This window comes from Sinocyclocheilus grahami, unplaced genomic scaffold, assembly GCF_001515645.1.
Source record: "Sinocyclocheilus grahami isolate Dianchi unplaced genomic scaffold, SAMN03320097.WGS_v1.1 scaffold255.1, whole genome shotgun sequence".
NCBI classification, from domain to species: domain Eukaryota; kingdom Metazoa; phylum Chordata; class Actinopteri; order Cypriniformes; family Cyprinidae; genus Sinocyclocheilus; species Sinocyclocheilus grahami.
The window spans coordinates 37,276-51,761 of NW_015505434.1; the positions used below are offsets into that span (position 1 = coordinate 37,276).

General features: G+C 39.2%; 1 protein-coding gene across 1 annotated transcript in view; it reads right to left on the reverse strand.

The window, feature by feature from the left end:
• Window positions 1-14,486, reverse strand: part of LOC107598754 (polypeptide N-acetylgalactosaminyltransferase-like 6) — a 243,117-nt gene that overhangs the window by 23,953 nt on the left and 204,678 nt on the right. The window contains exon 7 of the mRNA XM_016290190.1: window positions 11,446-11,629. Within this exon, the coding sequence (XP_016145676.1) occupies window positions 11,446-11,629 (184 nt within the window). The remainder of the gene's footprint in view (window positions 1-11,445; window positions 11,630-14,486) is intronic.

The window sequence follows — 14,486 nt, forward strand, 5'->3', positions numbered from 1 at the left end:
AGGGGTCCGTGTACTTTGGCGTCCATTAATTTTTCGTGTTTTTTTTTTTTTAACCCAGAAATTAAAATGCCGTTTCTTCTTTAATGGTTCAAACACTGATGAATAGAATAAGCAGATGCAAACTAATTTTGATTATTCAAAATTCATATTTCATTAAAAAAATTATATAAAGCTTGTTTTTTTATTGAGATTATAGGTGCATTTTCTGCTCTTATGATCCCATATACCAAGATGCCTACTCCTTTACCCCCACCCTTGAATTTATACATTTACTTTAACAATTAATAAAGTCAAGTCCCACCCTTTAATTTTTCACATTCTAAAACCTGTTTCAGTCTGAAAAATGTCACAATACATAAATCAATTCAGCCATAAATTCGGTTACATGACTTTAGGTTTGCTAAGCAAAGCAGGACACTAATTATTAATCAAAAATCAAAATGGCAAGATGCAACAGAGGTTTGCTTTTGTTACATTTAAACGGATATTGCGTTTTTCTAGTTGTAAAGGTTAAAACAAAGTTAAGATACTAATAAATAATAGAGTTTCGTTGAACTTGAGTCCGACTCGGCCCATTTTGGGCTCAGACTTGTCTTTGAGCGAGGACGGGAAAACACACACACACACACACACACACACACACACACACATTTCTTTCTGTCTGCATGTAGTACACTCTCTGGGGCAGCTTTCTCTCTAGGTCTTGAGGGACTCAGTGGGGTCTCGACCTCTCAGCCCTGTTTCACACTCATTAGCATTCATCACCACCTCACACAGTAGACACTCCAATACTGCTCCCATTTCTATTACCATTCAGCACATTGACCTAAATACACACGCACACAAGCACACACACACACACAGAGAGAGAGAACGACTCCCTGAGGACATGCATGCCCCGTGTTGACAAGCCCTATAGGTGGTCTGCTGATTCCACTGAGGCTAATAAAAAGCAACACTAAGGGGTAATTGGTGCAGGTGATTCTGTAAACTCTGCCACAATTGCCATTTTTAGAGAGAGTGTCTTGTGACTAGGCTCTTATTAGACTATATTAATTTCTGTTATTCCTCAATTAAATACCTTAATCTCTGGAAACAGACCTCAGGAGAGAAAGAGGTATTTACATTTAAGAGTCACAATGATGTTTGCTCCTTTGACTTACGGTAATTATTTTGAGAGAAAGAGAGAGAGGAAGAGACATAGTTTGTGCATTGTATTCTAGCTAAATGTGCTGTCAGTCTGTGTGGCTCCATGTGTCTGTCCTCTGTGAATGGGCTCCAAGTTAAAGGATCTCTCTGCTTTGTGCTCATCCTAATATAAATAATCATTTTTTTCTGGCTGGTTGGAGACAGCCCTTCAGAGAAGGCCCCTAAGAGCAGCTGGCATCACTGTTTCTTCTGACATACATTCAGAGTAAGGACCTGCAAAACAACATTTTTGGAAACACTTTACAATAAGCTTCAGTTTGTCAACATTAGCTAGTGCATCTGGTTTCACAGACTAACAATGAACTAGAATGTTTACGGCATTTAATTTAGCAAATGGCTGCAATATAACAAAGAGTGAAAATTTTAAGGGGGTCTGAATACTTTCCGTACCCACTGTAGGTTAATCAATCAATTATACTACTCGTATCCAGTGTATCATATCCAAAACTTGGAATATGGAAAAGCTTACATTCAGGGGATGTAAATATTGCCATTAGACTGATTTCGTCAGGAGAAAAGGTGATCTGAACACAGATGTGTAAGTTGTGGCATTACTAAGTTATGGCATTACTTTACTCTGGCATTACATGTCTTGCCCACCCACATCCTTCTGATCCAGATATAAATGATATTACTATAATTAAAAATCTTATTAACTTATGTGATTTCTTTTGATAAAATACTTCATGACATATAATCATATATGGATAATAGAGAAATTCTAGCTACAATTAGCTTCAAGCTACACATGACAATTAATGCACCACTTTTACTTAAAAGTCATTGTCAGTCAGCATTGAGTGTTTGTGATCCCATGTAGATTTTGGTCAAATGATGAGGCAGAAATATACTGTTAGTAACATTTTAGAATAATTTTATGGGGAAGATACACAATTACAACTTCTGTGGGGCATGAAGGAAAAGTAATGTAACTGGTAGTGTAACTAATTACTGTTGCCAGAAAGTAATAAGTAATAATATTACTTTTGAAAGGAGTAACTAATAATGAGTAATAAATTACATTTTTGGAGTAACAAGCACAACACTGCTCATTTCTAAATATATAATGTTCATTGTTTATTCATGTTTATCTATAATACATTAATGTTCATTTACAAAACTTAATTTAAAGGGGATTCATTTAAAGATGCACCTAACAGCTAAACCACAGCAAGCTGTCAGCGCGCTAATTAAAACACTACCATTGAAAATATCTAATGGTAAAAAATACACTAAAAATATATAAGAAAACATCTAGCCAACCATCATAACCCATTCTTAATTCAAAGCATTTCTGACAGAAAAAAAGCTTTGCCTTCATTGTGGACCCCCCCTTTTCCTTTTCAATCATGGAAAAAGTGCCAGCCACACAGATGCCAATCATAATTTGCATTCAAGGCCTGCGCAACATAAATCCAATTAAGTTCTCCCCAAATACAACATTTATGAAGATTAAATGTCTTTGTGGAGCAAGGAGGACACAGGCTGAAGAGCTCATCAGCTTTTCTTCTCTCTCTCTCTCTCTCTCTCTCTCTCTCCCATCATCCCCGCTGTCTCTGTGATTTCCACAAATATAAATCCACTATTTACTCCCATTCCTGGCAAATTCAGCAGGAAGATTTCCATTCTCAGTAGAAAAGACCTCCATTTGGAAATGTCCAATCTTGCTTGAATGGTGGGTGGGAGGGGAGCAAGTTTCAACTCTATTGTGCAGCTGCGTATTAAATGGTTAAACTCACACAAAACTGTGGGGGACTTAGAAGAGATTTGTAGTTGGAAACCGTTTCTAATGTACTTCCTTGAAGTCAAGGTCAGAGTATGCATAAAGTGAGAGAGACACAGAAAGAAACAGACGGTAAGGCAGAAAAAGGATTGAGTCCATTGCCATCATACTTTCCAGGAATTCCATTACACCTGGAGAGAAAACTTTATACATTTGCACATTTTTGTGAGTTCAAGGTGTCGTACACGCCAAGCAAGGGCATATGTGTGAAAGGCGAAGTGAATCACTATTAAAGCATATGTACACCATGAATCCATTATTCATTTCCTCCTTAGAGAAAGGCAGAAGATAGGGGACAATGTGACCTCATTATAGAAAGCCATCTCTAATGAATAAAGAGCCAATAAGGTCTGTAATATATGGAAATAGGATTGTGCTGTTATCCTCTTCTGCCATTGACTGTGACCAGCTGGAGTGTCTTCTCATCCTGGCCAGAAAGGGGCGATGTGTGGACAAGGATTCAATTTCAGCTCCGAGTTCCCTGTAGGTTGGGATAGATGCACAGACAGGGGTTATAATGTAATTTAACCCAACAGCTAACGTATGTTGCAACGTAGTGAGGTGAATCATTCCGTGCGCTTCCATAAACGCCAATATGTTGGGTTTACTACTCTTTCTTCTTCTCTCAATCAATCAGAGAGAAGTCAGGAAAGAAAGCTCAGACTTCTCAGCAGATCAGTCATTGCACAAATGAGCTGTGATCCAGATAGAGGGGCCGCTTTCATCTTGTAACAGGCGGTAAGATCTATATTAAGGCTTCTTAGCGGCATACGCTTCACACATGCGAATGCGCCAGTCTAGGTTGCTCAGCCAGCAGTAAAGGAGAGAGGTAATAAAGTATTAAAATAAAAGGACGGGGGATTTCGAAAGCCAGAAGGATTCTGTTCCACGTTGAGGGCGGCTCGCAGGAGAGGCTCATTACGTACCCGTCACGTCGCAAAGTTTTCCACGCGCAGGAGAGCAAAGAGGGTGCGTGGAGACTGAACTAATGCATTTTGTCTTCCCCTCCTATGCTTTTTTTTCACCCTCTTAAAAATGCCTCAGCCTGCTCCTTCAGAAGTAAAGTTAGCAAATTGGCAGAGGATACATCACCCCTCTAACAACACAGCTCTGACGGAAGAGTCTTAGCCCACGCGAGAGGCTTGAGTGCGCGATGAGAGAGACGTCAGCTTAACTTTGGCTTGTTAACTGCTTTAGGCAGATGTTATGTACTGTAGGGGGACTTTTCACAGAGAATTGAAGGGGAAGATAAACAGCATACGGGGGACTTAGGACTGCCTGGTACACCAAACAGAGTTAAACAGAACTGTTTGTGACAGTATACACGTGGAATGGAAGGAATGGAATGGAACAAATCTCTGCTGTTGTTTGCGATATGCATCAAAAAGGCCTGGGTCTACAGAATGGATCGAATTTATAAAACCCACTGAAATGTTTGAGGGTTTAGAATCACATTCATGAGTAATGTTTCTTAGCAAACATTTTGGCTGCCCTTCCTGTGAGAGAGACAAAGAGACTGAGAATGGGAGCACAGATATGCAGGTCAGAGTAAAATGTGAGCCGGTGGGAGTTGAGTTTTATTGGTAGCATAGTGTGAAATAAAAACACTGGAAATACATGCATTTCTGTCATAGAACTGAACTCTAGTATCACACTGCCTTTGCATCCTGCTTTCTAACTACCCCTCTTAATTCCCCTCAGAGACTAGCTTGTAAAAAGAAACGTCTCCTAGTACTCCGACTGTATTACAGAAGTTATGAAGAATATTACTTTCTGAATTGATTTTGTGTAATTCCCCAGCTTTGATTTTTCATGAGTATTTTTGCCAAATGACAAATTACAAAACGAATAAAACTTCAGTTACTAGAGAAAACTAATCCCTAGTTCTTGCGCTCAGATTTGTGTAATTACTTGACTTAAAATCAGATATTTAAAACCCATTGAATAATGTTTAAAGTGCCCATACATGGAATTTGATTGACACCATTTTCACTATCCAAAAGCCTGTAAATCAGGATTTTTATTTAAAACTGTAGGATTTTCAGGTAAATAAAAATGTGACGAGAGGGGCGGGGCCGAGAGCCGTGGGAACGGAGCGAGGCCGGTGGAGTAATTGCTAATGCGCGACACCTGCGCCACTCACCGGTCTCGAGTCTCATGGAGGAGCTCCGGAAAGATACAAAGGAGGAGTGACGACAGTGAAAGACGAGAGAGGACCAGGCCTGGAGTTTATTTTGTATTTTGGTTTCGTTTGTGCGCGACAGTCGTCCGCGAGGGGCTGTCGTGCTATTTTGTGTTTGTTTATTTTATTAAAGTTTCTTTGAATGTCCGCTGGTTCCCGCCTCCTTCTTCCCGACCTACAAACTTGTTACAGTGACTTCGATTACTTTTATTTAGGGCTATCAGTTTAACGCGTTAACTTAAATAATTAGTTATGAAAAAAATAATATGATTAAAATATTTTAACGCAGTTAATGCACTGGCCCCACCCCCAGACCTGTATGTCATCATACATTTCCCTGTATGAGGGTTTGTCTCATATTTATATGATATGATAAGCAACATCACACGAGTGCTGTTTTTATCACGAATACCACGAGTGCAAATGTGATTTTATACAACAGTTCAGTAAATAAGAAGTTAATATTGTGCTATATCTTAAACACAATATTGTGTATTTTTGTTCAGTTTTGCCAACAAAATTATTACCTAAGAAGCCACAGCAGAATTGTGCGTCTCCGAGCAACACAGCAGTGTTTAGTTTCTGAATGAATCCGCATTTTGTACGAATTGTGTGAACCAATGTTTCAAAGGCCCATTCATAAAGTGAGCCGTTTACTGAATTCCTGATTGAATCAGCCATTTGAACAAATTGGCTCATAAAGACATTTACGCGCCACCTGCTGGTAGTTTTAGTTTCTTCTTTAGAGTATCGTTTCATTTCTTAAAAAAAAAAAAAAAATTATATATATAAAAAAAACCTTTAAAGGGATAGTTCACCAAAAATAAATAAATAAATTCTGTCATTATTTACTCACCCTCATGTTGTTTCAAACCTGAATGACTCACTTTCTTTTGCACAACATAAAAGAAGGTATTTTGAATATTGTTGGTAACTAAGCTGTTTTGCCACTAGTGACTTTCATTGCATGGACAAAAAATACTGAGATGTTTCTCAAATTATCTTCTTTTATGTTCCATACTTTATATTAGGCCATTGTAGCCTAAACATTTAACACAATAATAGCTTTAAATGATCTTTTGGGGGTATTTTCACAGCCAAATTAGGTTGCGATTAATTAGATTAATTAATTGCAGCACCCTGTAATTAATTAGATTAAAGCTTTTAATCGACTGACAGCCCTACTTTTATTATAATAAATAATTATTATATTATTATTATTCACAATAATCTTTGTATATTTTAAAGGAAAACACACACACACACACACAGGTTTGTTTTTGTGAAAAGTGGGGACATCCCATAGGCGTAATAGTTTTTATACTGTACAGACTGTATATTCTATTGCCCTTCACAAACCCTACCCCTAAACCTACCCCACACAGGAAACTTTGTGCTATTTCAGATTTTCAATACACTCCATTCTGTGTGATTTATAAGAGTTTTGAAAAGTGGGGACATGGGGTAATGTTCTGAAAAGTCACCTTCTCCTTGTAATACCTATGTCATACCTTTGTCATTATACAAATGTATGTCCTCATTTGTCACAAAAACGCGCGCACACACACACACACACACACACACAAACACACACACACACAGGGGTTTGACAAAATAAAGTTAACACTCATTGTTATAGGGGTTAATATAATTTGTGTAAGCTACTGTGAAAATTTATAAGAGTTTTGAAAAGTGGGGACATGGGGTAATGTTCTGAAAAGTCACCTTCTCCTTGTAATACCTATGTCATACCTTTGTCATTATACAAATGTATGTCCTCATTTGTCACAAAAACGCGCACACACACACACACACACACACACACACACATACACACACACACAAACACACACACAAACACACACACACACAGGGGTTTGACAAAATAAAGTTAACACTCATTGTTATAGGGGTTAATATAATTTGTGTAAGCTACTGTGAAAAAAAACAAAACTGCAATTATATTTTATTTATCTTCTGGTTGTCTATATTCTTTAGGTTGTATATCAGTGTAGTATAAGTTGTGTTCAGCGGTGGTTAGTACAAGCACTTTGCAAATTAAGTGACTTGTCAGACAGAAAGGACAAATCATGGAAACCCGTTTAGCATGGTACACGTCTTTAACATTAACAGCCCAATTGTTTGGTGTTTTAAGAACAAGTGTCTTTACAGTTATGACTGTGTACACAAAACATGGCAAGACTTCATCAGCGAAGAAGAATACTGGGTGAAAACCAAAAGTCAATGGAAGGGACCGTCACACACTAAGTAGTATTGTGTCCAAATAAAAGAACTACTGCTGCAAAGTGACAGCAAATCTCAATATTCACTCTGAAGACACTGTTCCCATAAAAACCGAACACAGAGAACTTCATAAAGCGAGCATCTATGAAAAGAGCTGTGACTGCTAAAACTTTAATCAAAGACACCAATGTTAAAATGCGATCATGATCATAAACCCCTGGACAGTTGGAGCACCAGGATGAACTTCAACATCTGCCCTGGCCAGCCAAATCACCTGACCTGAATATTATAAAACCACTGCAGGTGTTTCGGAGAGAAGAGTGATAAGCAGATTTCATCCTTCAACATAACTGAAGCAATTGATAGATGTTCTGATACAACATTCAACTGGAGACTATTCAAAAGTTGTATGAAACTATTCTAAGAGGTTTGGAAGGCAAATGGTGTTACAAAAACATTAAACAATATGGTCCAGCATATTGGTTATGTTCAGGGGTGTGTAAGAACAATCTAAGAAAGTGTGTGTTGGGGATAATCTGTGTATTCTCAATTAAAATGGTATTCTTAATATTCTTAATAATCTCAGTTTGGCTCATGAATATTACTTAGGTGAAGTAATGTTGCCAGTAATCACAGCTGTTTGCTGAAAAGCAGCCTTATTACCAGTAGCGCCTGTGCCTTTGTTTGTTCAGTTGACTACTTGGTCTTGAAGTCAACTAGTGGATGGTAAAACACAACCTTAAATATACCCAAAAAATGAAGGAGTGAACAAACTTCAAAAGCCACAGACATGTCATATCCCTTTGAAGTGATAAAAAAAAAAGAAAAAAAAAGACAATTAAGTCTGATTTATCAGACACATTTTCTGGTCAACTTCTCAATTGTAAACGGTAATTTAGCTTAAAAAAAAGAAAAAAGGAAAGTTTACTGCCAGTCTATCTAAACGTTCTAGGCACACGCTAGTCGCATGTAGTCAGTAATGCTGACAGGCTGGCAGAGTGGAATAGATATAAAAAGGTGTGTTTGATCCCTTACAGGTAGGCATGGGTTGAGCCAGTGAGTGCAGAAAATATGACTTGCCCTGAGGGCTTGGAAGAGGAGTGGGATGCTGGATGAACTACAGTGGGCCGCAATGGGCAAAGCATACAGAAGAACCAACAACCCGAGGGGAGGCAGAGGTCTGGAGTCCATAGAAAGCCACAGAGGTTTGTGGATAAAGCCTTGCAGCATCCCACTAATGTTAACATTCTAATCCACATGTGTGCAGCAGCAGTCATGAAAGGCTGGATGTAAGACTTTGTAAGAGTGTGTTTTTGTGTTGGTTTATATAAGTGAGTGAGAGAGTCTGCAGAGGGCATGCAGTGCGCCTGCACATACAAACACAAACACACACTCCACCACACTCAGGGAAGCTGATTTTCTCAAGACCTCATATCCACCCCAAAAATTAATCCACAGCTTAATGCCTGGTATGGCTAGTCTGGGGCGCAATGTGTTGTGATGTGATAGGGGACCAAAAAAGCACGCAGACACACACGTGCACACACACAAACAAACAAACATTTTCACTCTCGCAACACACAAAAGTGTCTCTACCACAGTGATTCCCATCCAGGAGTGAAAAGATTAGGATTTTGTTTGGTTAAAACTATAAAACAGAAGTTATGACAAACTATTTGTAATAAAATGAAATGACATAAAACAAATGTTAACAAAAATAGTCTTGTGATTCCCTCCCCTGGCAATTACTAAACAATTTTAAGGAAAGGGATCAAAATAGTATGTGTGAGTCAATTTATGTGGATGACACTTACAGCAGAACATATTTGAATATATAAAGACTCCAGAGAGAAATAAATTTCATTCTCCACTCATCTCACTTGCACTTCTTTAGAAAATAATGTCTCTTACCCATTTTTTTACCCATTTTTCTGCATCAAATGTCTCACATCAAACTAAATCTGGTTATAAAATAACTGATTCAATATTTCTCAAATTGCTTCAAATTACTCAAATTGTTTCAGTTTGAGAGGAAGCTACTTGGTGTGTGTTTTTCACCCACTGTTTTTAATTTAATTTAGAGTGAATTATTGCAATAATGGCCATATCCAGTATAATCAGAGTTAGAAGAAACACATATACACACACACACATATATATATATATATATATATATATATATATATGGTCTTTCCAACCACGAGATATTCACGCAATATCGCAACTGGAACGGTTTCACCATTTGTATCAAAGCGCTTGCAGCATTTCTCAAATCCACTATAATTTTATAAATACTACTGTTTTTGTGTCATGGAACATAGTTTTAAGAGTTTTTAGGCATGAATGTAGTTTAGACTTCAAATGTGTGGTTTGTTAATAAATATATTTTGAATATATTTGTAATTTGAAAAGTAGCTTAGACTTTTTTGGAGATGTGAGCTCTAGGGCTGAGAGCATGTTTATCTCGACCAGTACTTCTGGAATTTGCAGCTGGCTCTGATGTCTCTATAGTGGTTAAACATAAGGTATAATTAACCTGGGGTTTATCTAATGGTCAATGTTTGATCTCATTAATCTATTATTTGTTCCAGAGCAAACAATTTTAACTGAGGGCAAATGGCTAAGCTGATGGCTTAAGAGTTTTTAGGCATGAATGTAGTTTAGACTTCAAATGTGTGGTTTGTTAATAAATATATTTTGAATATATTTGTAATTTGAAAAGTAGCTTAGACTTTTTTGGAGATGTGAGCTCTAGGGCTGAGAGCATGTTTATCTTGACCAGTACTTCTGGAATTTGCAGCTGGCTCTGATGTCTCTATAATGGTTAAACATAAGGTATAATTAACCTGGGGTTTATCTAATGGTCAATGTTTGATCTCATTAATCTATTATTTGTTCCAGAGCAAACAATTTTAACTGAGGGCAAATGGCTAAGCTGATGGCCCCTTGGTGAGCATAAGAGACTTCTTTCAAAAACATTAAAAAAAAACCTACCCACCCCAAACTTTGAATGGTAGTGGGTATACAGTGAATGTATACATTCTGTTTATATTGTTGTGACAAACTGGGTATGTGGCCATCAGTGTTGGGCAGTAACACATTACTTAGTAACGCATTACTGTAATTTGATTACTTTTTTAGTAACGGAGTAATTTAACGTGTTATAATTTTCTAAATAGTAATTAGAGTATAGTTACAAGCCGAGGTCTCTATACATTACTGCCGCGTTACATTGCTGACAGAATACAGTGATTTATAATCTAGATTGTAAAAAGGATGTAGCACACGCAGTGCCAGTGGATTAGAGACCTGCTCCCGCGAGATCCGACGTAACAGAGTGGCACGGGACAAGATGAGCGAGTGCTGGTGCAGGCGGGTAGACACTCGTATGTGTGCGGGATGCGGGAGAATAAATATCTAAACATAAAATATATTAAAAAAATACATTGTTATTCATCTATTGCACAAAAGCAACATTAATTAATATAAAATATAAACGATTAAAAAGTACAAGTGTATGCAGACTGTTGCACAATGCAGTGCTGAAATTTGCATGCTCATGAATCCTCTTATTATAACACACGAATTGTAGACATTATGAAAGATTCATTATGCATATATTTATTGTGTTATAACAGAGATTTGTGAGATTGCGATGAACTGAGATGTATTTTAGAGATTATAAATGCAGTGCTGTTTGCTGGCATTCTGCCATGCCAAACCATGCATGCAGCAGCCGCTTGCTTTAGTTAAAAATAACAGTGTTCTGTGAATGTTGATGCTTTAATAACAAATATTTATTGGGAGCGTGTATGCTGGGATTTCATAAATTTCATGGATAAAAAAAGTAACGTAACTAGTAATGTAACTAATTACTAATTACTTTTGAAATAAAGTAATCAGAACAGTAATGTGATTACTTTTAAAAGGAGTAATCAGTAATCAGTAATTTGACTACATTTTCAGAGTAACTTGCCCAACACTGGTGGCCACTGGCATGTAATCGTGTAACACTTATTTCACTCACTCATATGGGTCACTGGGGTCTGGTCCTTGTAGCTCAGGTGGTATGGGAATACGTTTATAGTACATCTCCCAGTCAAAGGCTCCTCTCATGGCGTCCCCAGCCTGTGCCTCGTACCCAAAGTGGTTATGGTCAATCACATCTATCATGGGAGACACAATGGTTTTTGGATTCTGGGCGATCTGGTCTGCAGGTAGAAGGCAAGGAGAGAAAAGGTGTAGAAAAGTTAGGTAAAGCTTGAAATCTATAATTTCCGTCTCTTTACAAACACTCCATGGAGAAGAGGAGGGAAGAAAAGAAAGGGGAGGCAGAGCCTCTCAGAGTCTCCCTCCTCTCCTGGATCACTTGCTCTTCCTCGCTCTGCTTGGCTGAGTGTGGCGACCCAGTGAAATTTAAAGCCGCCACAGCTGCCCGGCGATTAGAAACAATTACAGCGCTTCAAAGTAGGTTTGCTCCATGGAGGGCTGAGCAGAAAGGACCAGCGGTCCTTAACTCCATCTCTGTCAGTCAGCAGCCGCTAAGCCGTCCCAGATCTGTCACCCACACTCTCCCTCAACACCACTGCACTACTGGACCATGGAGATCACAGGAAGCAAGCAAAAAAGAGAGAGAACAGACCTGGAGCATGGGCTTAAACACACAACACCACACACCTGTCACGTGTATGTTCCTGTTTGTCCTTATTTGGTAGTTCCTGTTTCCTGTTTTATTAAGTTCCATTAGTCTCAGCGGTGTTTTATTAATTATCCTTGATCACTCCTCACCTGTTTCTGTTCTCCCTGATTACGTTCCATGTGTTTATAAGCCCTGTGTTTTCCTCAGTTCCCTTGTCCTGTCTAACGTCGTTTAAGTGGTTGTGTCCTCCTGATTCTCCTAAGTGGATTTATTAAAGACTCTGTTTGTTTGATATCTGCCTCCTTCATGCTTCTCGCCCTGGCAACCCGTGACAGAAGACAGGACCAAGATAGTAAGGGGTGCCCCTTCTCCCCGTGTTTGTTTTTTGTTTTTCCCCCGTGGCATGGAAACTGCCCCAGGCTCTCTACAGTGTCAACTCCAGCCCCAGAGCTCGCTGTAGTGTCGGCGCGAGCCCCAGAGCTCGCTCCAGCATGCCTCTCAGCACTCATGGACATGGCGCTACCCCCAGAGTTCTCGGCTCCTATCCTCACCCCAGAATCCACTCCAGAAAGCTTTCCTTCGTCTCCGCTGGTCCCGTTCAGCTCTCCATCATCTCCTGAGTCTCCTTCGCCTCCGATGGTCCCATCCAGCCCTCCTACGTCTCCTGAGCCCCCTGTGTTAACCAACTCCGCTCCTCCAGAGTGCCCTCCAGAGCGCCCTCCAGTGCCCGCTACTCCTGAGTGTCCTCCAGAGCGCCCTCCAGTGCCCGCTCTTCTAGAGCGCCCTCCAGAATCCCTCCGGGCATCGTAAAGACCTAGTTTTCCCCAAGAAAAATGTTTTTTTTTGGGGGTGAGGGGGGGCATATATCCGTGGCCATAGTGGCCGAGCCGGGGGACCTGGAAAGGCCACGAAGGCACCTTCATGGCCTCCATAATGGCCGGCACCTGCATGGCCTCCCCGAATGGAAGGCACCTCCATGGCCCCCTGAACTGCCCGATCCGCCATGGGCTCCCGAGTCCCCTGATCCGCCATGGCTCCTTGGACTGCCTGATCCACTCTGGAGGCCTTCCCGTGTCTCTGTCTTGCACCAGCCTCCAGGGCGCCCCCCCCCGGTGGTATGTCACGTGTATGTTCCTGTTTGTCCTTATTTGGTAGTTCCTGTTTCCTGTTATATTAAGTTCCATTTGTCTCAGCTGTGTTTTATTAATTATCCTTGATTACTCCTCACCTGTTTCTGTTCTCCCTGATTACGTTCCATGTGTTTATAAGCCCTGTGCTTTCCTCAGTTCCCTTGTCCTGTCTAACGTCATTTAAGTGGTTGTGTTCTCTTGATTCTTCTAAGTGCATTTATTAAAGACTCTGTTTGTTTAATATCTGCCTCATTCGTGCTTCTCGCCCTGGCAACCTGTGACAACACCTTAAACAAATACATCATAAAGATTAAACTCAAGAGCACAATCTCCAGTCTGTCTGAAACTGACTCAACACTTTAGTAATACAATAATTCCCAATTAATTACAATTTTATATTAAAAAATAAAATCTCTTAAACACATTTTACTAGCTTTTTAAGCACTTGGTTTTTATCCAAAGCGACTTGCATTACAATTAAATTTGAAATTTTATCAGTCTATGCATTCTTTGGAAATCGAACTTATGACTTTGTCATTGTTAGCGCCATAGTGTACTGTGTGAGTTATAGGAATTATTTATTTTATTATTATTTTATTTATTTATTTTAAAATAAATTTTTACTCTGCAAGGATTCATTAAATTGATCAAAACTAACAAGAAATACATTTATAATGCTACAAAATGCTTCCATTCCAAACAAAATGTTTTCTATCCATCAAAGAATCCTGAAACAGCACAACTGTTTTCAACAGTAATTATAAGAAATGTTTCTTGAGCACCAATTAAGCATATTAGAATGATTTCTGAAAAATAAAATCACTGGAGATGATTTTTGAAAATAATTAAAGGGGTCATATGACGCGATTTAAATTTTTCCTTTCTCTTTGGAGTGTTACAAGCTCTTGGTGCATAAAGAAGATCTGTAAAGTTGCAAAGACTAAAGTCTCAAATCCAAAGAGATATTCTTTATAAAAGTTAAGAGTCAGCCACGCCTACCTAAAATGGCTTGTTCTAACACGCCCCCACATACCTACGTCACTATGTGGGAAGATTTGCATAACGCCGCCCAAATGTTCACGCAAAGAAAGAAGGCATAACTTTTATTCTTGCTGTAGTATTGTTGTTGCCGCCGCCATGTCGTGAAGGCACTGTGTGATTCGTTGTGAAAGCGAAACTACTTTGTTTGGCCTTCCAAAAGAGGACGATATCTGCTTCGTCATGCCTGGAGCTGATCCGTGCTGATTGCTGAGGAAATACTACAACTTTGCGCTGTGGATCGCCGGATCAGCTTTCACC